At 50.7% G+C, this 23,184-nt stretch overlaps 3 protein-coding genes across 3 annotated transcripts in view; 2 read left to right on the forward strand and 1 right to left on the reverse strand.

Annotated features, from left to right (window-relative positions):
• The window catches only part of CCDC148 (coiled-coil domain containing 148), a 32,600-nt gene extending 20,081 nt beyond the window's left edge, over positions 1–12,519 (forward strand). Inside the window, exons 10-13 of the mRNA XM_052676071.1 lie at positions 4,483–4,601; positions 8,525–8,642; positions 9,724–9,864; positions 11,454–12,519. Of these exons, the coding sequence (XP_052532031.1) occupies positions 4,483–4,601; positions 8,525–8,642; positions 9,724–9,864; positions 11,454–11,600 (525 nt within the window). The 3' untranslated portion in view covers positions 11,601–12,519. The remainder of the gene's footprint in view (positions 1–4,482; positions 4,602–8,524; positions 8,643–9,723; positions 9,865–11,453) is intronic.
• Positions 12,520–15,168: 2,649 nt separating this feature from the next.
• On the reverse strand, positions 15,169–21,137 carry UPP2 (uridine phosphorylase 2). Its single transcript, XM_052675431.1, has 7 exons — positions 20,998–21,137; positions 20,341–20,458; positions 19,630–19,788; positions 18,634–18,748; positions 17,933–18,142; positions 16,445–16,591; positions 15,169–16,064 (listed from the first exon to the last, which is right to left on the reverse strand). The coding sequence occupies exons 1-7, from the start codon at positions 21,021–21,023 to the stop codon at positions 15,892–15,894; spliced, it is 948 nt and encodes a 315-aa protein (XP_052531391.1). The 5' UTR covers positions 21,024–21,137; the 3' UTR covers positions 15,169–15,891.
• A 1,178-nt stretch (positions 21,138–22,315) lies between these two features.
• ACVR1 (activin A receptor type 1) overlaps positions 22,316–23,184 on the forward strand; it is a 43,278-nt gene continuing 42,409 nt past the window's right edge. Inside the window, exon 1 of the mRNA XM_052675429.1 lies at positions 22,316–22,404. Coding sequence (XP_052531389.1) covers positions 22,397–22,404 — 8 coding nt within the window. The 5' untranslated portion in view covers positions 22,316–22,396. The remainder of the gene's footprint in view (positions 22,405–23,184) is intronic.

The raw sequence follows: 23,184 nt of genomic DNA on the forward strand, positions 1-23,184 counted from the left end.
TGCCTCTGCTTGTGCATCTGTGTTACTTTGCTCCTAACAAAAGGGTCTCACAAAGACGGTGTTTGGAGCTATCTGGGTGTCACCCAGCCTCAGCACTGAGGCACCAGAGGCTTTGGGCTCTTGCAGTCCTGTGCTTCTCAGCAGTGTGGCAAAGACTATGAAAGCTGCAGTTAAATATGCTGCAATGCAGCAAATGGGCTTTACAGCATGTTGTCTGCAAGACAGCGCTCTGCACTTTGCAGCACAAGGACCTTAAAAGTGAACCTGGAGCACAGCGATGCTATTAACCAGCTCAGGGCATCGCAGGTCTGCAGGACATTATTCTAAGCACTTGTGTGGTCACCACTTAAATCTGAACTTCAACTCAATAGAAATCAGAAATAGGGAATATGGAGTGTTTATAAAATCAAATTGTCACCTCTGTATTTCTGTTGACCTTTCTATTTGATGGATAGGAAACAAATTCAGGAGGTTTTAATATTAAAATCGTGCCCTTTTTTCTGATTACTTTTGCAATGAAATCTGGCTTGCATAGAGTCCAATTTACCTGTGGAATATTTGCTAAGACTGCAAAATTATTTCTGGAAAGAATAAGTAGGAGAATATTATAGGTTGTTATTGGCTGGTCTTTCAGATGCTGGCGAGTGAATAAACTCCTTTAATGTAATGGGACTTCTCATGCCAACATGTTTGTGAAGAGAGGCACTAAGAGCTGTGTTGTTATAACATGGCAATTAGAAAAAGAGAAAAGAAAGGCCTGAACTGTTTCAAGCAGAGTTGCTTTCAGAGTGTATCTTGGAGGCTGTAGTGGCATCAATCTGTACCTCACTGCAGAAAGCTTGGGCAAATAGGAAGGAAAATGAAATCTTCATGTAAGTTATTGTGTTTTCCCTTAGACTTTGTCTTCTTTTCTTTATGTACCCTCCTAGTTTCTGTGTGACGTGCATTAGTGGGAGCAAATGTTTACTGATGGGACTAAAACATGGGCAATTAGACTCCCTAGTAACTGATGGAAACTCATTTCAGTAGATGTGTCTCTTGCAGTGATAGTCCTTGCAGAAAAAACTGAAGCTATCTATTTTTACAGCAATTTGCTTAAGTTATTACTAAAGCAATTTACTTTACAACACTTAGTAAAAGCAGAAAGGAGATGATAGCAGACCAAAATAAATGACTTGCAGGCTGCTGGAAACAAATGCCTTAGCGGGAAAACGGAAATAAAATCCTTCACCACTTGGATTTTCCCTATCTACTTCTATAGCACTCAACTATTTTTTCTGTGCTCTGTTTGAAGAGACACGTCTCTCTGCCACGACAAAAGGGGCAAAAGCAGCAGCCCGTGCTGAAGGCTCCTGCTGGTAGTTGTGCACAACTGCTGAAGGGTTGTAGAGACAGTGCTGCAAAGGAGCACCGGAATGAAAGTGGTACCTGGAGAAAAGAAGCCGAAGCTTTGCTGAAGCCTTGCCTGCAGGTGGACTGCTGTCCACTCGTTAGTTCTCCTTGTTGTAAGTCCCCAGAGCCAACATTTGAAAAGCTGCCTAATTTCTAATCAGTTTTATTGGATCTGTGACTTCACTGTTCTTGTCACGGCTTTGCATTTTGCACACATCCAGGTTCTTGTCTAGCTGAAGAAGTTTCTGCTTACATTTGTCACCCAATCTTCTTCCTTTCCTGCCATTTATCTTAAAGATTATGGATGCATTCTTGGCAGAATACGTCCTCCTGCCAAGCTATCCTAAATCACATAGTTAGAAAATTGCCCAAAAGTCACTTCAATGAGATGTTTCTCTTTCCTTCGTAATACTCAGAACGCTTTCACTTTTCCTAAGAAAAAAAATTCAGATTAGAAGGGACATCAACAGCTCTTTAGTTCTGCTCTGAGGTCTGACCAGAAACTCATGGCTTTATACTTGTTTTAATTTGTTTTATTTATCCTTATTCTATTTATCTTTAAGACTATAATTTAATTATTATTTTAATTATATTTTATTATAATAATTTATATTTAAGAGTATAGCTTCAGATTCAAATGTGCGGAGAAGAACATTTATGTGTGTGAAAAAACAGGCAGATAAATCACAGAATGGTTGGGTTGGAAGGGACCTCAAAGATCACAGATCTCCAACCCCCTGCCACAGGCAGGGACACCAACCTCCACATTTCAGAGCAGCCCAGGCTGCCCAGGGCCCCATCCAACCTGGCCTTGAAAATCTTTCTCTTGAGAGCAGTCTTGGGTCAGCTTCAGTCAGCCTGGATTTTCTCTTTACTTTTGCTTTGCTTGTGGTAGGAGACACCATAACTGAACTTTAAAAACAGAAGTTCTACAAATACACGCAGGGGAATTTTTCAAGATTATGTGCACTGTGTTACAAAACCACATTGTGCATAAGATTTTTTTCACACTGACATTTATTTCTGTGTAATTGCAGTTTGCTGATATCTTATTGCCCGTTTAGGCTCTGGATTTAAAGCTACGAGCCAAGCAGGAAGCAGAAATCATGAGAACTTGTACGTTTGTTATCCGCAGTCGCTTTCCATATCGGAGTTTGCAGGGTGAGACGTGGTGGCATTTTGGCTGTGTCTGATGGATAGCGTGTGAGTGGGCTCAGCTGGATGTGTGATGGTGAGCCTCTGCGGTTCCACTGCCAGCACCACAGTGAGAGGTACAGAGAAAGGGGAGTCGGATCTAATGGCAGTTTGCTTCTTTGTTGCAAGAAACGGTGCTGCTACTTTTCTTTTTGTTAAAGAACCAAATGCCTGGTCTAGCATTAAATAGGGAGGTTGGTGGCCCTGCATGTGGCAGGGGAGTTGGAGATTCATGATCCTTGAGGTCCCTTCCAACCCAATCATTCTGTGATTCTGTGATTAAGGCTTGTTCTGTAGAGCTGTCTGCTCTCACGCAGTGTTTATAGTGGCAGGTGGCTCTGTGAGCTGTGTTGACCTGACTGCCAGCAATGCTAATTTCATGAGTAAATATTTTACTTGTACATATAGTTGTATACCTAGTTGTATATATTTTCCACCTTCCCCTTGCCTGTGGATAATGTCTGTGTGGAGCAGCTCTCTGCCTATGCGCAGATGGGATGGCAGCTGTTTGAGGTCAGCAGTCATATGTTTCATTTGAGTAAATGACATCTTGGGCTGCAAGGAAGGGCTGCAAACACGGCGTGTGGCCACTTCTGTGTGCTGGGACAGCAAAGCAGGAGGTGGAATATTTGTGATCGGTGTGACCGGGTGGGCAGGCTGCGTCAGATGCCTCCACTCCTAAATCCGAGAAGGGGTGCAATGGCAATAGGTACAAATGCTCTGCTTCTTCAATTAGTCTGCAGATCAGACTTTCTTCCTGTGTATTTAAATACCGAATTTCAGAAATATCCATTGGCCTCTATTCAGATTATGAAAATTCCTTCGGACAGTGTGGGATGCAGAATAATTCCAAAAGAGAGTTTTGTTTTAAAAGTATTCCAAACAGGATTTGATAACCATTTTTATTAGAATGCTTCTCTGCAGTCCTTGTTTTCATGTTCTCCATGCATAAAGAATGCCCTAAGGAGACAAGTGACTTGTAAGTTAGCAATGCTGAAATAGAAGCACTGTTTGGAGACCTGTGTTATTTTGAACCAGAACAGTTACAGATTTTGCTTCACGAGGTATACTGCATAAGAGGAGGAACTTTGCTGCTCCAGCTAACATCTCCAGGAGAGGCCTAAATTCGGTTTGATCAGTCAGTGACACAGATGATTGCAGCAATTGCCAGGAAATCCACTGCTTCTAACAGGTCCGGGGCTTCCTCAGTCAGCCCTGTGGCAGGGTGATGCACCATGCTGTGCTCTGGCTGTTTTTCTGTTTGTTGCTGATTTGAGGCACATCAGGGCATGTCATTATCTCTGTGTCCCAACTTGTCTTTTTCTTCTGGTACCTGCAAGTCCACTGGGAAGAAAAGGTAGAAATGAAGGAGTGGCTGACAAAGAGAAACTGCAAATGTTACCACTTGTAGATCTGTCATGTCACCCCAGCTCTTCGTTGCTTGAGCAGAGGGCTCAGTGTAATGCAGAAAAGAAAACAGACAGTATGTCGTGGAGAGGGTGTGGAATCTGGCTTGTATTACTACATGTTGGTGCTATTGTGTGTTACCAACAGGTAGAGGCAGGCCAGGCCAGCTGTGCTTCTTGCTGACAGGAGCCACGAGGTCAGGAAGCACAGGAGATCACGGGCAGCAGCGTGTTGGGGTTTCCGTGTGACAACTGACTGGAGGGCTGTGGTGCCAGTATGCATAATGTTACTTCCCACAGCCAAAGTAAGGTGCCATGACTGTCCCATCACCTTATGGGGTTTAACTGCTTTATGTTATGAATGTAATCAAAGACTCGTGGCACACACAGTACATTTGGGCTCGTACACAGATTCCTGTCTACAGGTGTCTGAACTCTTCTTGGAAATATGGACGGTCGTTGGTTTGTTCACTGTTTGTTCAACTTCTAGGTTAAAAAATACTTGGCTGAGAAACAGCTGAAGTGGCAAGAACAGGAAGAAAAAGAGCTCCAACATTTGGAGGAATTAAGGAAATTAATGGCTAAACAAGCAATTAAAGACAGAGAACGGTAAGATACATGGCATGTGAATATACTGTCAGTAGGGACTTTTTACAACAGAATTTGTTTTGTTCTCCCTACCTTTCACCTTAAAACAAAATGAAGTGCTTTTTTTCTTCCTGTTTGGTGGTTTCCCCACTTGACACGTGAAGGTTGCATCATGGCTGTATTCTGAACGCAATTTATTTCTTCTTTTAAATTAATTCAAATCAGTCACAGCATCAGAGCCATGTAAGCAATGAACAGCTGCAAACAAAGAAGGGCACACACATGAAATCCAGCTCCCTTCATGCTCGCTGAGCTCCATGTTGTGGACGGGTAGCTGAACCTTCTGTGCTACTTTCCATATTGATCAGGTGTGTTTTTGTTTGAAGGCAGCAAGGGGAGCACACGAAGCATCTGCAGCCTTAAAGACACTTATCATCCTTTCAGAGAACCTTAAATTGTGTCCCTGAACTTTGAGATAATCAAATAATTACTGTGTTGAGTATTCAGACCTAGTTTTAGTAAAAGCTGTTTCTCTTCCTCTGCATGAAGAGCTCTCAGTTGTTGACACAGTAAATGGTACTGCACTGGATCAAGTATTTCCATGGAACTCTTTGCTTTCTTCTTCTCAAGCAAACTGCATTTAGGATTTTAACCAATGCCAGTGAGAAAATCTTGGTGGTGATTTCTGTATGTGGGAACCAGAATGCTTCTAAGGGTGGAACTGAAATACAAACGATGTACGTTGCAGCGCATTCCTGGTAGCTGCTGTTTGCTTGTTTGATGAATGGGCTGAGCCTGTCTGTGTTTCAACCTGTGCCAAGTCTTCTCTGCGGAATGTGGTCCTAATGACCTGCTGAAGGAAGGAGGACCACTAAAAAGCCATTGTATGCAGTCTGGTTATAACTGCTCTCGAATCAAAAGTTTGCCTTTTTTACATGAAATGACTCACCAGGTGAGCAGACTGGAAATGGAATTAAAATAGGGATGAAGTTCAGTTGACTTTTAAAGACTGAAATTTACTGTAGTCATTCATGGTGAAACACTGCTTCCATCTGACTTTGCTACGGTGCCTCTCTGACAGCTGAGTTTAGGTTTATGCTGGGAGTACTCCTACACCTTGCCTCAAACGTTCCTGGCACTGGTTTTAGCCAAGAGCAGAGGAAATACAGGGCTTGAATTACTGAGTTTTCAGCAGTACAGAATAGGAGAAAATGACTTTTCTTTAAACCTGTACACTGCAGTGTGCCAGGCAGTTGGGGAGCGTTCTTTTCTTATGGTAATAAACGCTGCGGGATAAAATATAAGGAAATGGCACAGTTCATTGAGGAATGCAGGGAGGAAACAATCATACCTTCAGGCTGTTATGAATCAAACGTCAGCAAATGCTCAGCATTATGTTTCCCTGAATCGGCATACTGTACAAAATAAAACAGTTTAAAGGAAAATGCTCGCTCTTTGCGGAGATTAATAATGCTCTGTGCTTTTCATCTCCGAAGCCTTCACAAATATTAATCAAATAGGGGCAGAGAGGTGTTTCTGTTACTAGGAGCTGTGGTGCTACTGGCACAGTGTCAGGCACGTGTTGTAATGAAGGCAGGGTGCTGGTATAGTGATTTCACAGTGAAGAACTGCAGTCCTACAGCAACTCATTGTATCCTCACATGCTTGCCTGTTCCAGAACACAACACGTCTTTAAGTCTTTGCAGAGCTGATTGTAAAAGATGGGTCAGAGCAGCACAGCAATTGTGACCTGATATGTCCTCAGGCTCTTCTGGGAAAGGAGAAGGTTTGGTGTGAGCCAGCTGGCTGTTCCAAGGAGGAGATACAGCCTGGGCAGACACAGAGCATTTCTAATGGATGCAATCAGATACCAAAAAATGTTCTGCCCCTATCCTGAATTGTTTCTATGTTTAATTTCAAATTAAGCAATTGGGCTTATAAAATAATGATTGAATATAAATATATATCCCAGACTTGCTGCTGTGTTCAGGTCTCACTTGGGTAAGCATGAGATGCTGGATAACCAGGGCTGTGACCAAACTGAAGGAGTAAAGGCCCCAAAACAAGATGCTGGGAGCACTGCCTGTCTGCGTGTGGCCCACTGAAAGCAGAGGTTTAAATATGAATGAGGTGTTTATTGAACTGACACAGGGAATAAGGTAGGTTCTGATACAGAGCAAAAATGCTACCTGTGTTATAAACCTTCCCCTCCCCTCCCAATTCCAACTGTATCTGTCCCAATAAGCTGTAGTCCATTTTTTCCTATTGAACATTTATGAGGTGTTGTGTTGAAGCGGAGTTTTAGTGAAATTCTGCTTGTCCAAAGTTACATAAGTGTGCCCACAATACTTCAAGGCAGTTTTACTGAGCCTGAGCAGCTCAGCTTGTTTTTCAGCTGGAGATTTATTAAAATCAGTACTTAGAGTGGTACTTAGAATCAAAATTGAGTATTGAAATATCTTAATTTTTAGCTTTGTGTAAAATCAATTTTACTTAATTTTATACAGCAACAATGCTCTGGGTCCCTTCGCTGCCCTACTCTGCCTGTTGGCTGCCTTGCTATTCATTTCCAGTCACTGGCACCTTCACTCTGGGTAAAACATTTGCGTTTGATTTTATCAAAGCTTCACACGCCGATGTGAATCAGAATTCCTGCAGCAAAATGTGTGAGCTTAGACCTGAACGAGTGCCCTCAGTTTTAGAAGTTTCCAAGCGGTTGAATTTTGTATCTGATAACACTGGAGTATTTTAGAACTCGTAGCAGTTGGCTCAAGCAGAGTGAAGGAATTTTTATGTAAAATAATTTTGTCACTTTCAAAGAGTATTTCTGCTTTTTATTAAATATTCTGCATATGAAAAACTGATTAAATTTTCTCCCAGAGAAAAAAAAATGACCTGTAAAGATTTCCATTGCGAGCGTTGATTCTATAAAGCGTTTGGATGTGGTGCTGAGGGCCACGATTTAGCAGAAGGCTGTTAGAATTAGGGCAGTATGGTTGGGTTGTGGATGGACTTGATGACCTTCAATGTCTTTTCCAACCTGAGCGATTCTATGATTCTATTCTATTCCATACAGGGATGTGGAAAGCCTCTCCAGGGCATCCATGAGCTGCTTTGTACTGCTCTCTTAGCACCAACATATTTGTCCCAGTAGTTGTTATTGGGCTGTGGCTGCAGTGCTCTTTTGGAGCCACCAGCACAACTACGCATTCAGTTCCAGTACGTGCAGTGCACAGCATGTGTGCTCCTTGGAGCTAACGAAACGTTGAGAGCAGTGACAGCAGCTCTGCTGCCTTGAAGCAGCCCTTATTTCTGTGCTTCCCTGAAGGCAAACCGTGGCAACAGCAGCTTGTGTGAAGGGCTGCCAGTGATGCACCACAGAACGTCCTGCAGCTTCGTGAGAAACAGACTTTGGCAGCGGGCTGAGAAGCAGAAGGAAGCATGGTGGTATGGTGGCCGTGGTATCTCAAGGGCTGTAAACACCTGCTGCAGGAAGCTGGCTGGTGAAGGCAGTGCCGTAGGTGAAGATTTGGGATCTATCTGTGCTGAGCTCCGTTTGTTCCTTCCGAGAAAGTTTTTAATTCATGAGTTTTCTTGCTTCTTGGAAGGGATTTGTTTCTTTAAATGAGAAGGGCTATAGGGAACAGTTGTGCTGCCATACACAGATGTCAGAGAACATTGCTTCTTGGCAAAGAAAATGGAAAAAAGTGAGTAATGGTGCTATAAAGCTTAAAGCTTGCTAGAGAAGAGCTAGGGTTGTAGAAATGAAGTCTGAAAGGTTAACCAACTTATAAAAAATATATAAAGGGAATGGCATTCTTTGTGTTTGTCAGGAATTTTGATGGTGGACATAAGAGAGCATCAGGCTAGTTTTCAATTGGAAAGTAACAACTTTGAAGTGAAACTTGACCAGTTTTCCCGTTCATATGCATGCTGTTTTACAGGGTGGAGTTTAGACAAGGGCTGCTAGAAAAGAGGATCCTGGAGAAAAAGGAGGAGGCCCTTCGAGAAGCCTGTGCAGCAGAAGAGAAAGAGAAATGCCTGGAAGCACTTCGACAAAAGGTGCTTCTATTTCTTATGTGTGGTATTTTCAGATGCAGTAGAGACAGAGCACATGCTGACATACTACATGGAAGGTAAAATAAAATGTTACACCACAAGCAAATAAATGAAGGAGCTAAAATGCACTCCGGGTCTGATGTTAGTGTTGATTCTGTCGTGCTATAAATCTTACATACTTTGTAACCGACAGGAAGAATATTAAGAAGTTAAAGTGCACTGAGATGTCCAGAAATATGGATGGGGCTAAACTGAGCCTGCTGGCTGCTTCTGGTTATGGGCTGTGAACATCAGATCTCGTGTCGGTCTGTGCTAGAGCTGCAGATGCTGGCACTGCTGTCGTACCACCCCTGAGGTCTCCTTTGCACCCAGGGCCACGCACTGCCCTTATAGCACGGAGCAGTGGTGCATGTCCTCAGGAGGGGCTGTCCTCTGGTCGCCTGGAGTTCAACATAGGCTTATTTCCCCACAGCATTTGTGAGCTAGCATCATGAGCTCTCTCTTCATAGAAATGCCATTGGCTTTCAGGTTCATTTCAGTTTGTAAGGACTGGCATTGGCATTGCCAGTGTGCAGGTGCTCTGTGTGCAGCCTGCCCGTGTAGCAGGCAGTTCTCCAGGCTGTGGCAGCCCTGCACTTACCAGTCATGCACAGTGCAATATGAAGTCTAGGCAATTAAATTGTCTCTATCGGGAAGCTGGAAAAAATCTCCCTGAGTTTCACTGCATCAAAGTGGTTTTGAGTGTTTGGTCTGAGGCAGTTTTCCTGCATTGACACCTTGCATCTTCCCCTCTGTTCTGTGTTACAGCACTTGGAGGTTGCTGGCAGGGCCTGGCTGGGAGCTGTGCTGCTGGCAGCATTCAGAGAGCACAGGGCTGTGCTGGCGGTGGGACCTGGTCCTGTGCCCCTGGGGGGATGCACAGGCTCTGGGCTCAACTTTCTGGCTTTACAGCACTTACGTATGGAGGCAGGTTGGTTTAAGGTTCTAAACCATGTCAGCGATGGTGCTCTCAAGGGCCGTGTGTTACTGATACCACCGTGCCCCTACACAGGCTGTAACGCTTGTTTTCATTTGTGTGCTTTAGGTTTCCATCGTAGCAAAACCAGACCCAGCGAGAGTGGTGGCTGATACTGCAGCATCTAAAGCTCGGATGGGCGTTGGGTCCACAGAAGAGTTTGTTCTTCAGAAGCCGCTGTTTCAGTTGCAAACATACAGTGAAGAGCAGGTAAAGCCTGTCCTTATACTGCATGCTTTATTGTATGCAACCGTACTGTGAGAGCAATAGGTGGTAACGGGTGCGTAGCCGAAATAGTAACACTAATGGCAGAACACAGAACACAATGTACGTGAAACTGAACTCCTTAGGAGCAATGGGTGGAGCCAGCTGCGTGCCCAGGAGTCTGCAGTGCTGCAGCACACAGCAGCATGCACACACACACACACACAGTGCCCCAGGGGCTGTGCTGCTGTCCTTGAGCCACATCTCCCACCAGTGGGGAGGATGAGGAGCTGGGTGCCGACTGCTTGCTGAGCGCTTTGCTATTGCTCCATTTCTAAACTCACCCCGTTCGTGCTTTTACACGCTCACTTATAAAAGTGCCTCCTATTCACCTGCTCCTGTAGGTGTTGTGCTAAGTGTCTGACGTGAAATGGAAGTCCTCCTCACTGCGTTGGCTAAAGGAGAAACCAGTCGGGGGTAAGCAGTGAGGTGGTTTTCAGGTTGCCTGCTGTGGTGACGACAGTGCTAGCTCTATTTCAACTGAAGTTAAGCAACACAGGGAGAGATGTTCTGGTTTTTTTTTACTACTCTCCATCTGTCAGTGTATGCATTCGGAACTGAGAAGCCCTAAAATGTCTTAAAAAGGGAAGTGCTGGGCAAGCATGGTAATAGACATCATTACATTTCAGCTTATTCAACGCTAAAATAAAGCTTTTATGCCACAGAACTACATAATAGCATTCTTCTTTCTGTCAGTATCATTTCCAAATTGCAGAATGGGAATGATTTCGAATGCAAGGCTCTTTGTTTGGCTAAGAAAATTTACCCAAATCCAATGGGTGTTGTGAGGTTTGGAAAAGCCTGGCTCTGAAGAGGTGCATGTGAGGTTGATTCGTGGGTTCTCAGAACGTGCTGCCCACTTCAGCTGGTCGTGGGCACTGCTCTGCTCCTGCCAACACCCAGCACCCAGCCAAGGGAGCTGAAAGAGGCCGTGCATTTTGTCAGATAACCTCGTGGCAAATCTTAGCGTTAATTTCCCTGGGCCTTACTTGCTGTTACAGATATGGAAGTGGTACTGCCAAGCAGTCACTAAGCAGTGCAATGAAAAAAATTCATAAGTGCATTTGAAGTGCTAATATCCCATAGGGAAAAAGGCAAAAAAACCCAGGAAGAATTAACAGTTCTGTCCTGAAAGCAGGGTTGCATTGATGGAGAACATCAGAGAAGTCAGAATCCTTTTCCTGAGCAGGCTGAGTTCACTCAGTTTCTCATTTGCACTTTGAACTGAGCCACAATGAGGACTGAAAACCAGAGCTCTCTGTTTACACAGATTGTGATCATTAGTACATAAAAAGAATGATATCAAACTATGTGTAGTGAGTTATTCACCAGTGAACTTCTTCGCTTCCAAAGGCTCTGTTTGTGACCAAGACATTTTTAATCACCTTCTGAACCCTTCTGTTTCAAACATATATAACATATAATGTATGTGTCTATATGTGCATTCACAAATAGCCTTTCAGTTTATCTTTACTTGCAGTGCAAGTGAGGAAAGTAGGGTTTTGTTTCATCATTGCTGTGGTTTATTTTAACAGATCATTTCTGACCCCAGGCTTCGTGTCGAGTTAGCTCTTCGAGAAGCTGGACTTCATAAAACACTTTATGCAAAAGAGATTTTGCCAAAAATTCCTCCACTGAAGCTTCCGAGAAGAGACATGGAATCTACAGTGTTTAAGATGTAGAGCGCTTTGTGTGTCAAGAGCAGAGAAGCTTCAGAGGTGTCATCTGGGCCGTAACAGTAGACCTTTCAATAAATTCTCACTGGCCGTGTCATGGAGCTGCTGGGCTGTCACTGTGTGCAATCATTCAAGGAAAGGACGTGCCTTTCCTTACAGCGTTCGGTGCAACATCTGAGCCCTGCCTGGGTGCAGGCTTTGAGGAGCTCTGCTGGGCTGCTCTTCAACTCCCCATGCTGCAGGATTCCCCGTATTTCTTCCCGGCAGGAGATCAGCAGTGATGGGAAAGACCTCTGCCAACTCTGCTGGTCAATTTGCGTAGCGTGGTTTGGAATTCTGGTTTTTAATTGGCAACGCAGACCCCAAAGGCTTTGCAGTGAGTTGGATTGTATCGTGGTGCACAAATGCATGCCACGTGGCTTTTGTTCCAGTTGCCTGAGAATTTGATTCTTTTAATTATAAGATCTTTCTGCTATTCCTTGATGACGGTCAGAAGGAACTTAACCTTTGTCTATATTGAGAAACCAGTTTGCTGCGTCGTACTTACTGGAAACCAGTCATGCAAGCAATTTCGTATTGGCAGTGTTTCAGAATGAATTATACATTATAAACACCATTTCAGATCTGGGATTCTTATTTTGGAGTGGACTCCACTGCGTGCAATCCTCTTCAATTAAAGTAAATTGATGTCATTTCATTTCGTAACTGATTGCATTTCCAAGCCTCACATAAGATGGCTGTAAAATTTATTCTGTATGTAAACAAGTTACAGCAAGGAGCTTAACCCAGAGTTCCTAAGGACAATAAATGTCAGAAAGATCTGAACATCCGTATTTGCATATCTAGTTAACTAGAGGAACTTAATTAGCCTAATATTGTGATGCTTTACAGACGTTAATGGGACGCACATCCTCAAGGCCCTGTGAAGCAGATCCAAAGGAGGATCTGCGGGTGAGGATGTTGGAGGCCCTGCCAGCAGAGCCCGTCTGCAGAGCTGTGCTGGCTGCTGCCCTCCTCAGCAGGCCGTCCTTCCTGTTGACTGGTTCAGCAGCTCTGCACTGAGCGCCTTGCAGTCTGACAGGCGATGTTCCATTCTTCACACCTTGCACTGAAGGTAATGCTGACAACATGTAGCAGTGCATCCTGACCTCAGGAGGGGGGTTGGTGCCCAGGGAGGGAGGTTTGCTCTGGTGTGGGTGGGTGAGGCTGTGAAAACAGAAGCAGAGAACTGAGGAAGGGATCACAAAGCCAGGGGAGGGCGGGTGCTGCAGGCTGCAGCAATGGGCAGCTTTAAATCGAAGCAAAGTAATCTGAGTACTGAAGTGAATCTGAGTTATTTTGCTTGGGGTAGAAACGCTGCAGAGGCTGCTTGCTCAAGAGCAGCGGAAGCTGAATATCCTCTGCATTTTGTGTCGTTGCAATTCAGTGCATATCTGTGCATTTTAATTTGGTGTCTTGTTCGAGGTAACTCAGTATTTTTAACACATGCTTGGGCAGCTTGTTGGTTGCTCCAGCAGAGGAGGCCAGCACTGCTTTGCTTCTCTTCTGGAGACCAGATTGGCTCCAGGGACAAATCCTCCTGATGGCTTCCCAAAAACAGAAGGTCTCATACTTAAGGCAGTGGTTTTTTTTCTCACCTTTAAAGGCAGATCCAGAAGACAATCTCAGCGGTGCAAAATCTTGTGAAACTGTAATTGTCTCTAGTAAGTAACTGGTGAGATGCTTATGGAGAAACAACGTTTACATGAAGCAGAAAATCATTTTTGAAAAAAGGGGCTCTGTTTTATAAGCAGTATCGTGGATGCTGTCACATGTGCTGCTTTGCAGAGAATGGGCTCAGTATTGTCATCTGAAATCTGGGAAGAACTCTCTAACTCCAGTGTGGTGTTAGAAAGAGGCATTCCTTTATTGCTCACCAGGTGCACCGGGCCAGGTGACGAGCAGTTTGATCTTCTGGAGTTCAGGTTCTACTCTGAAACAGTTCAGACGTCCCTATGCAGCACACTGGCATACAGATTCATTCTTTGTCAAGGACTCATTAATACATGCTAATGCACCTTTGGCCATGCTCGGTGATATCTGGGGTGGCCAAGTGCCCACCTGCTTCTTCCCTATTTTCCACCATCAGCTTCGTCACTGTGACCTTCCACTCACTTTCAGCTGCTGGATATTCTGAGGCCTGAGAACAACATCTTTATGAAAATGAAGTCACTCCACTTTAAGATGTACAACTCAGCTGTCAGTTTTGGTCGTCAGAAGTGGCTCAAGTGTTAACTGGTGCCTGAAAGTCAAGTATGCCACAGCTGCAGGATGAGTCGGTGCGGTACCAACTGCTGCAGAAACACAATGCTTGTGCCAGCTTATGTGCACATAAGCTTATGTGTGCTTTTGGGTTTGTATTTATAGAAGAGCAATGTGAGTGGCTGCAGTGCTGGCTCTGATCCCTGGGAAGCGGGCGGCTGTGCTGGATGGTTTGCATTCTGATAGGAGCTCCCAGAGACGGAGGTGCTGAGCCCTATAAGCCATTAACTGACTGATGCGAAACCCTGGGAGGGTGTCAGAATGTGCAACAGAGTAAGCATTTCCCAATGTAATCGTTAAGTTAGAAGCGGAATGATTGAAGAGTCTTAACTGCACCACATTGTAGAAAATAAAGAAGTGGCTGTGTCCTGCAGAGCAAATGATCAGGGCTGTAGCTGTGTCAGCTGCAGCAAAGCAAACCCCTACCAAATTGGGCAGAATGTTAAACATCGTGTTGCTTTTCCTGGAGTAGTTTTCACTAAGAGCTCAGCTACCTTACGGTTAGTACACGAGGTTCTGGAAGTGGACGTTGGACTTTGCAGAGCTGAGCTTGAACTGCAGGTTAAATTGCATGTCAGTAACGGGTGACTGAAGGACACTAGCTCAAGTCCTGCTCTTCCTTAGCCTTCAGATCAGTATTTGTGCCTGAAAACTGAAGTCCAGGAAGGCAAACTCAGAACCAGGCTCCTTCTCTGAAACAAGTGGAGTTTGTGTGCTCCCAGTGCTGACCCGGCGTGATGGCAGTCAGAGTGCTGCTGGGAGGCTGCGATGCTGCAGGGAGCTCTGCAGCAGAGGGTGAGGGTGAGGTGGTGGGGGGACCAGGGTGAGTGGGGCCCAAGTGGGCCATCAGACAGGGCCATGCAGTGGGAGGAAATGGGGTAAAGGTTTGAAGTTGAGGGCAGATTGAGGTTGGATGTCAGGGGGAAGTTCTTTGCTATGAGAGCAGTGAGGTGCTGGAACAGCTGCCCAGAGAGGTTGTGGATGCCCTGTCCATCCCTGGAGGTGTTCAAGGCCAGGTTGGATGGGGCCCTGGGCAGCCTGGGCTGCTCTGAAATGTGGAGGTTGGTGGCCCTGTGGGTGGCAGGGGAGATTGGAGATTCATGATCCTTGAGGTCCCTTCCAACCCAACCATTCTGTGATTCTGTGATTCAGGTGTCACTGAATCAGGTCGTGGGGTGAGACCGAGTACTGCACAAATGGCCCCTTGGAGAATGCTGATAAGTGTCCTCAGACTGAAATGTTTTGTGCTTTTAATAATATTAGAGATACCATCTTGAGTTTCTGTAATATGCAATACTTTTATTTATCTGAACTCTTGAATCCTGTAAGTCCCTGTTCTAAAAACACCAAGATTTATTTGCAAGCAACCTTGTAAGTGACCCTTCAAAACTGGAAGCGGTGTCAGCGGTGAATTGGCTGTGCTATGTGTAACCCCAGTGCAATGCCTTCCACCTCACCCACGAGCAGTTTGACCTTCTTACAGCATGGGGCAGTGCTCACAGACCCTGCCTGCATCCCTGTCGGTTGGTGGCAGAGATGCTCCCTGCCCACTGGGTGCCTGGGCTGGGCTCTGGCCCCACAGAGCTCATCAGGCCACATGAGTCCGAGAGCCCTACTGACTGCAGCGAGGAGCAGCAGCCCTCACAGAGCAGATGAGCTGTGTGTGCCATTTGCTCAGCTATCAGCACTGCGCCAGGAGCAACGTGTTCCCCTGATGAGGGGCACGGGGCAAGGGCACCCTGCAGGACAGTCCTTCCATCCACAGGGCAGGAGCCAGAGGGGCACGCTCTTATTTCCTGAGCAGCACTGATGCAGTTCCAGCAGTTTGAGACCCCACTGCACCAGCACAGCAGTGTTTGCAGTTACACCTCCCCTGCTCGCAGGCAGCAGTGCCTCTGCAGCTCTGGGGACGCGCGGCCCCCCAGTCTGTCTTTCCTGCTCTCCACTTGCCCGTGGTGCGGGTTGGTCTCCCGGTGGTGTGGGGTTGGCAGTGCCCTCAGTCGCTGGAAGGCCGTGTGTTCCCTGCAGCAGCATGCAGCCCCAGGCGTCTCCGGATGAAGGCCGCCACCAGGCGCTGCGGCCGCTGCTGGTATTCCTGCAGCACCTCGTGGGACGCCCGGATCTGGTCCCCCTCCAGCCGGTCCAGGAGCGTTACGCAGACCACAGCAGCTGCAAGAAGGCCCAAGTGCTGCGTTGCAAGGGCGGCTGAATGCCCCCAGGCTGCGCTGGGAGCTGCCTGAGGTGGGGCATCACATGGTGTGGGGGGGCGCGAGGCCGGTGAGGCCGGTGAGCTGGGACGTGGCTGCATCGCTGCAGCTGAGGGTACACCCAGGACACGAGAGGGGTGAGGCGGTACTTCCTGCTCTATCCAACAGGTACTTGGGCCTTTTGAAACAAGCTTGTTTTTTTATTGAGCCATGGCATTTGTTTCAGTGTGCTTTTTCTAATGGAAATTGCTAGGAATGCATTTTGGCCTTCACATCAGCTCATAACACACCAAAGCCCCAGGCCCTGCAGGGAGGAGCAGGGCAGCCCGGGGCACCACTCACCTCTCAGCCCGCACAGCCCGCACAGCGCGGCGAACGCCGTCGACTCCATTTCAATGTTTCTCACACCAGCATCATGAGCTCGCTTTAAGTACTCCAACTTTTTTTCATTGGAAAAAGAGCACAGAGCTCCATCTAATCTCCCTTGACCTTGAAAGGAAACAACCGTCACGGCTTGCCCTTGCAGGCAGCAGGCTCAGTGACCCAGGCTGTCTGCAGTGCCAATGTTTTGGCTGGAGCTGACCGAGTTTTCTTTTGCACAGTTACCTCACTCATGTCCCAGTTAACCTGAACTCCAGGCCAGCATACTATGTCTCTGTATAGAAGAAAAAAATCAGTGTAGGTTTACGCTGTATAAAGGAAGACCCGGCTGCCGAGCAGGAGGCATCTGGCACTCTGCTGGGGCAAATGAATGGTCGCAGCCTCTCTGAGGCCTGTGATGTACATCAGGTGGAGGTGTGCCAGGTTAAATTCAAACAACTCCAAGTCACTGTGGGAGAGGCATAGCAAGTTGTGCAGAAAATCAGGGAGAGAAAAGCCCCCTTAACTTAGGTTTAGTTCTTTTAGGGACCGACTCTGGCAGCAGGCAGTGGGAGCTGTTTGCAGGTGGCATTACCAGCTTCAGAGGCACTGCTCCCTGTGCTGCTCCCTGTGAGCCTTCATCAGCCCTACGGGTCCCCAAGGACCCGCTGCACACGGTGCCCCCTGGCCCCGGGCCTCCTCTCCCCACACCTGCCCTGCAGCCAGCGCCCCGCACCTTGTGCAGCCTCCTGCAGTGTGCAGTCTCACTCCTTGGGATGAGCAGAACCTGTGGCATCTTGTTGCTGTTCCTACTGTTAATCCCCTTAATGAATTTCTATTTAGATAAAATGTGGCCTTGAGGAACACACAGATGGTTGCATTCACAAGCAGAGGTTTACAGATAGTTTTCAGTCGATTAATTCTTCATTTATTACATTTCATCTACTGTGTAATCAGCACTTTGTTCTGAAAAGGAAACAGTTCCAGAGTAACCGAAGCTTGTTTGCCCAAAAGTCACACGCTTCCTGACATGGCTATTATGAACTTACAGACCTGTCCTGAGCAGCAGAGCACGGCTTGTCCGCAGGGATGGGCTATGGACCGGGGCTGCTTCTCTGCAGCCCGAAGCCATCGACCCCCACTGCTGGGAGTCCCTAAGCACCCACACTGCCATGCCACAGCTGGGCCGGGCAGCAGCTGCCAGAGTGCTCTCCCTTTGCTCCACCACCACCTACAGCAGTGCCAGCCATATGGGGGTGACACTACGAATGTAACGAGGTGCCAGGTGCACACACGTCCTATCAGTAGAGGAACTCATGGCCTGGCTAAGTGCTGGGATTTGTAATGCATGTTCTGAAGGTGCACACTGCTCTGAACTGACCCTGACGCACCGGTGGGACAGCTGCAACCCGTAGGACTGGCTGCACAGATAGCTCTGCCATGGGGAAGGGCAGCCAAAGCACGTCTTACCTTCATAGAAGTCATAGGTGCACATGGTGTGCCCGACGAGCGTGGGGAAGTCAGGAATGGCCTTACTGCAGGCCAGCAGCTCCTCCACAAGGCCCCCATCCAGGTCAGTGCCCCGCACCACCACGTCGCCCAGCACCACCTGCTCGAACCGTGGCTGGAAGCAGGCGTCCACCGCCCTGTCTGTGATCACCACGGAGCCGGCCTGCACCCCTGGGAAAGCAGAGGCTGAGGCTAAGCCTGAGCCCCCGTTGCTGGTGATCTGCTGCAAGGCTTCAGCACCACAAATACCTGCAGGTATCTGTGCGATGGGTTTTTAGTGAGTGAAGCAGATGTGAGGGAATAATTGGGATTTGTGTGGTGGCACAGATGTATCAGTAAAGTGCACAGAATCAGCACATGATGAATGACTGGGAGCATGCTGAGTGATGGCACTTTAATTGCTGATGGATGCAGAGCCATGCCCTGGCACCAGGCCGTGCAGGTGTGAGCAGCACCGCTGCCCCAGCAGGCATAACAAAAACATGCTCTGCTAAGCTGGTCACCAGGATTGTGCTGGGTTTGAACCCAGAATAAAGCATCATGTTATCTGACACATGGGGGCCTGACGAAATGCAAAAGCTCATAGTGACATGACTAATTGCTGGGAAAAAAATTGCTAATAGCCTTTTGCCTGGAAAGAAAGAAGTCGTGGGACAGCTCACCTAAGCCTCCAGAAGTACCAATGCGTATAATGGTGACATCTCGGCATTTGGCATGGTGCAGCAGTTTGATCAGCTCATGAAGCATGATGGACACAGAAGGGATCCCCATTCCATGCTGTTGAGAGAAGAAAGAGTCATTCTGTAGGTGCTGGATGGGTGACGACAGTGAGCTCAGCTCAGCATCACACCCTCTTCCCACTGTAGAGGCCAGCAGGCGTTATCAGGGAGCTCTGTTCCTGCAGCCTGCCCAGGCAGAGCTCCCGGCCCCTCCTGCCCTCAATGCCGTGTTGTGGCCCCAACGCCGCCACTTGGGGCTGGCGGAGCCCCTGCAAAACTCGTGCCCCCCTGGTGACCCTTATCCTGTTCCTATGCCTCCCATCTCAGTTCTTTGCACCACTGTAGGCACCCACCTGCTCTTGGCTTGGCTTTTAGAAGTACAAGATGCTCAGGAGCATGGCCTTTTTTTCTATGATAAAGGCCTCCACCTTTTTTCTTTTAGCCAAGGCAGCGAGCAGCAGGGGTCCAAGGAACACCTGCAGGGCTGATCCCCAGGATATCAGACTGATTCCCTCAGCCAGGTTGGACTTGGCTTTGTCACAGGAATCAGATGGGATCCCTGCCATGAAAGCGGCCCCAGGCCCAGGCACCCTGCAGGCCAGCCCAGCACCCAGCGCTGTCCTCAGGGAGTAACCACTAGCAGAGGAGGTTCTGACCAAGCAGCTCACGTCAGGGGAATACCTTCAGCCACACTTCATAGTTTGTGCAGGGTGGGAAGGGTTTTTACCAGGAACTGTCACACTGCTCATCTCACGAGCAAAATTCCTGCACGCTCATTTTGAATACCACGTTTTTTAAATAGCGAACACAACTGAGCTGAGAGCCCGTGCTGGAATGAATAGCAGGGACGAGTCGGTGGTTGGACTTGATGCAACCCGATTTCCTCTGCGAGAAGCTGAGAGCAGAGGACAGGGCAGGGCTGCACGGCGCTGCACTCACGCTGATGGACAGCAGCGGTCCCACGCGGTACATGGCGTAGCGGTCCGTCCCCGCGCAGATGTCGGCCAGGTCCTCCCCGTCGCCCTCCAGCCCCAGCTCCTTGTGCATGAACTGCGCAAATGCCCTCATCCTGTTCGGGCTGCCGCCAACGCAGACGAACTGGGTGTAAAACGCAGATGTGTTGGCAGCGTCGGCTACAACAGGTACGGCGATTCAGCCTGCAGCGCGGCGGGGTCCGCAACGGGATGCTGCCTCCTCGGAGCAGCGCAGGGCACTGCACCGGAGCCGGCAGGCCTGGGCCGGGGCAGCCGAGCCGCCGAACCTGGTTGGGTATCGCTTCCAGGGCAAGAAAATCTGCAATAACTCCACTGCTGTACATTCAGCAAATGTAAGCTGCCGGTACGCCTAGTGACAGCAGAGCCAAGCCAGATATTAGCTTGTTGTCTAATTTATTCTATCAGCAGCATCAACTGCAATTAGAGAGCACTGCTGATGGCAGAGAGGCCAGGAGGTGGGGAGAAAAGGGACACGTTTTCACAGCGTTCGTGCTAAAACAGTGCTGCCCAAATGCTGGAGCGGACCGACCCTCACCTGCAGAGCAGCTGCTCTCCGGCAGGAGCACACACTGCCGGGGGGCCGCACTAAGGGACGGCAGCACGGTGCGATGAGAAAAAGGGCAAGCAGCCGCCCGGTTCGGCCCCTGCCGGTTACCTTTACGTCCCCAAACATTGCCGGCAGGTCGTGCGTCTTCGTTCCTAAGTCCAAATGATACAGCACGTCCTCATCCATAGCCTCCAGATGCGGGTTTTTGACGTGGACGAATCCACCGCTGCGGGGAGACGGGGAGAAGGTGGGTGAGCGGGGCAGCGGGAGGGCGGGCGGCCCGGGGGAGGCGGAGCACGGCCGGGGATGAGGCGAGGCGGCAATGAGGGGCAGCCGCCCTCCTGCCAAGCCCTGCTGCCACACGGGGGTCCTCTACGTTACAGCTCTCGATGCCGGTAACCCCTTCCGTGTCTTTCGTCTTTGGCAGACGGGATTTCTCAGTATTTGTCGTCAGTTCGTCAGTGGCGGCCCCAGCTCCTCCTTTGGAGGAGCTCTGCCAGAAGCGCCCGGCAGGTAACACGCTGTGCCATATCACACGGAACGGCTTTTTAACGGGAATTGTATATTCGCGTGCCCAGCAACGCAAGCACTGAGAATCGGGACTGTGCGGGCGCCGGGAGGTCGGCTCGCCCTGCCTGTCCCCGTGCTTTAATAAACGTAAAGCAACAACCAACGGAGATTGATTTCGTAAATCGGGCTTAAACAAACCCAGAGAACGTTTTTCCCGCCCCAGTCACAGCAGCTCAGAATCCGCCCGGGACTCACCCCGAGTAACGCGTCGTTTCGGTCATGACGGCTCCGCCGAAGGCGACCCAAAGCGGGAGCAGCGGCCAGTGCCCGCAGCGGCTCCGTCCGCGGGCTGCCGGGGCCAGGAAGAGCCCCGCAGCGCCCCGCACGGCTTAAATGCCCCGCTCGGCGCGTTGCTCAACACCCGCGGCGCACCCACCTCCCCTCCCGCCTCCCCCCCAGTCCCCCGCGGGGCCGTTCCTTCGCCGCCGCCGCCCGTTGGCCGCGGAAGCCGCTCCGCGTCGCCGGGAGCAGCGGATTGGCCGCCGTCGCGGGCTGTGCCGCCGCCGCCCCGGCCACGCCCGCCGCGTGTCCGCTCGCCCTTTGCTCGCCGCCGGCGGCCGCCGCGTGGCCGACACATGTGCGGAGCGGAGCGGGGCGGCTCTGCGGGGCGGCTCCACGTGACGGGATCGCGCCCCGCAGCACCGCCCGCTGCCGGAGCGCCGCGCCGCCGTCCGCGCCGTGCCCATCTCCGTGCCCCGCTCCGTGCCGCTGCCGGGGCCGATTTCAGCGTGCGGGGAGCTTCGCCGCTCAGAACTGGAAAGTTGCCCGAAAGTCGAGCGAACCGCGCGTCGGGGCCAGCGGCAAAGAGACGGAGTGCGAATCGCCGCCGCGGGGCTGAGCAATGACGGCACGCCGGGCGGCTTCGGGCGAAAACAAAACGGAGAAGAGAAACCCGTACGCGAGTCGAGGCGCTCGTACCGCAGCACGCGCCGCAGCCGCACCCGACAGCCGCCATCCGCAGCCGGGCAGCCGCTCCCCGACGGCTCTGCAACAACGCGCGGCGCCGAGCAGCGCTTCTGCTGGGCGACGATTAAAGGCGCGTTTTGCGTTTTAAAGCCCTGTCTCGTTTCTCTGTTGCCTAACGGCCTTTTCCTTCGCCGCTTCCAGCTGCGCTCCGCTCTGCGCACGGGGACCGGCGGAGGGCAGCAGGCGCGCGACTCGTCGAGGCCGAGCGGGCGGCCGCCGCTTCCCCGCGGCTCGGCCCGCGTTCTCCGGATCCCGCCGCGCAGTTCCGGCGCTGGACGAGCGCGACCCCCGGCCACGGGGACGCGCGCGCCTAGCGCCGCGCGGGACGCCGGGAGCGCCGGGGATCCCGCGCCGCCGGCAGGGGGCGCTCAGGGGACGGGCATCGCCGCGTCGCGTCGGCGGCAGGAAGTGACGCAGTGAGCCCGGCGCTCATTGGCGGACGCCGCGGACGAGTGACGCCCCCCGTCACGCCCCGCCCCGCCCGCCGCCGCCGCCGCCGGCCCATTGTCAGCTGCGCGCCGCCGCGGGGCATGCGGGGGGGCCGCGCGCCCGCTCAGCGCCGTGCCCTCCGCGCGGCCGCCGCGCCGCCGCCGCCCATGGCGAGTCCGTCGTAGCGCCTGCCGCAGCGATGAGGAGGTGAGCTGGGGCCGGGCGGGGAGCGGCGGGGCCTCGTCGGCCGCGGGGGGAGCGGCGGGGCTCGCGGCCTGTCCGAGAGGCGGCCCCGGAGACGGAGGGCGGTGCGGAGGCCGGGCCGGGGGCTCGGAGCGGGGCCGGGCGGCCGCGGCCCTGCGAGCGCGGCCCGTGCCGGTGTGCGGCGCCCAGGGGCCGCTTCGTTCCGCCGCGTCGCTCTGCCCGACCATCCCGCCGCCTCGGCCGCACACAAAGGCGCTCCGGGCTCCGGCCGCTCACCTTCCCGCGGGCCTTGGCTCCTCGGGCGGCCGCGTTCCCTCCGTCTCCGGAGGCGGCCGAAGACGTGTCGAACGGAGTCGTTCGCCGCAGCGAGGCTGCGGTAAAATGGAGCCGAGCGCTTCGGCGGCCCCGTCAGCCGTAGCAAAGCGGCCCCGGCGGGCTGCGGCGCTCCGGGCGGTGCTAGGAAGTCGTGAGATGCGGCCCCGGGAGCCGCGCTGCGCTGTGAGCGCTGACGGAGCTCCAGGAGCCTGAAATTCCCGTCTGCTCTCAGTGATGGTCTCCTGCGTGCCGCCTTCCTACCTCAGCTCCGAAGAGAGCGCGGCGCATCGCGGCACGGCGGACACTTTGCCGGCGTCCTCCCACTTGTACTCTCCGAGCTCTGGTGCTGCGTGACAAGTCCCGGGTTGCCTTGAGGCTGCGATGGGCGAAGCCAAGGCCAGGGATGAGGACGGGTTGCACTCAGCCACCCGGCTCCTTTGACTGTACCGACTTGTGGAAGGCATCCCC

Source organism: Tympanuchus pallidicinctus, unplaced genomic scaffold, assembly GCF_026119805.1.
Source record: "Tympanuchus pallidicinctus isolate F22 unplaced genomic scaffold, pur_lepc_1.0 scaffold15, whole genome shotgun sequence".
Classification (NCBI taxonomy): Eukaryota; Metazoa; Chordata; class Aves; order Galliformes; family Phasianidae; genus Tympanuchus; species Tympanuchus pallidicinctus.

What these genes read in the sequence shown, in the direction of transcription:
- UPP2 (XM_052675431.1), bottom strand. Translation starts at nt 21,023, where the DNA reads ATGACCGAAACGACGCGTTACTCGGG. An exon ending in GAAACGACGCGTTACTCGGG is followed by an intron (nt 20,459 to 20,997) that starts GTGAGTCCCGGG and finishes GTCTCCCCGCAG; the next exon opens with CGGTGGATTCGTCCACGTCA. An exon ending in GACCGCTGCTGTCCATCAGC is followed by an intron (nt 18,749 to 19,629) that starts GTGAGTGCAGCG and finishes TTCTCTCAACAG; the next exon opens with CATGGAATGGGGATCCCTTC.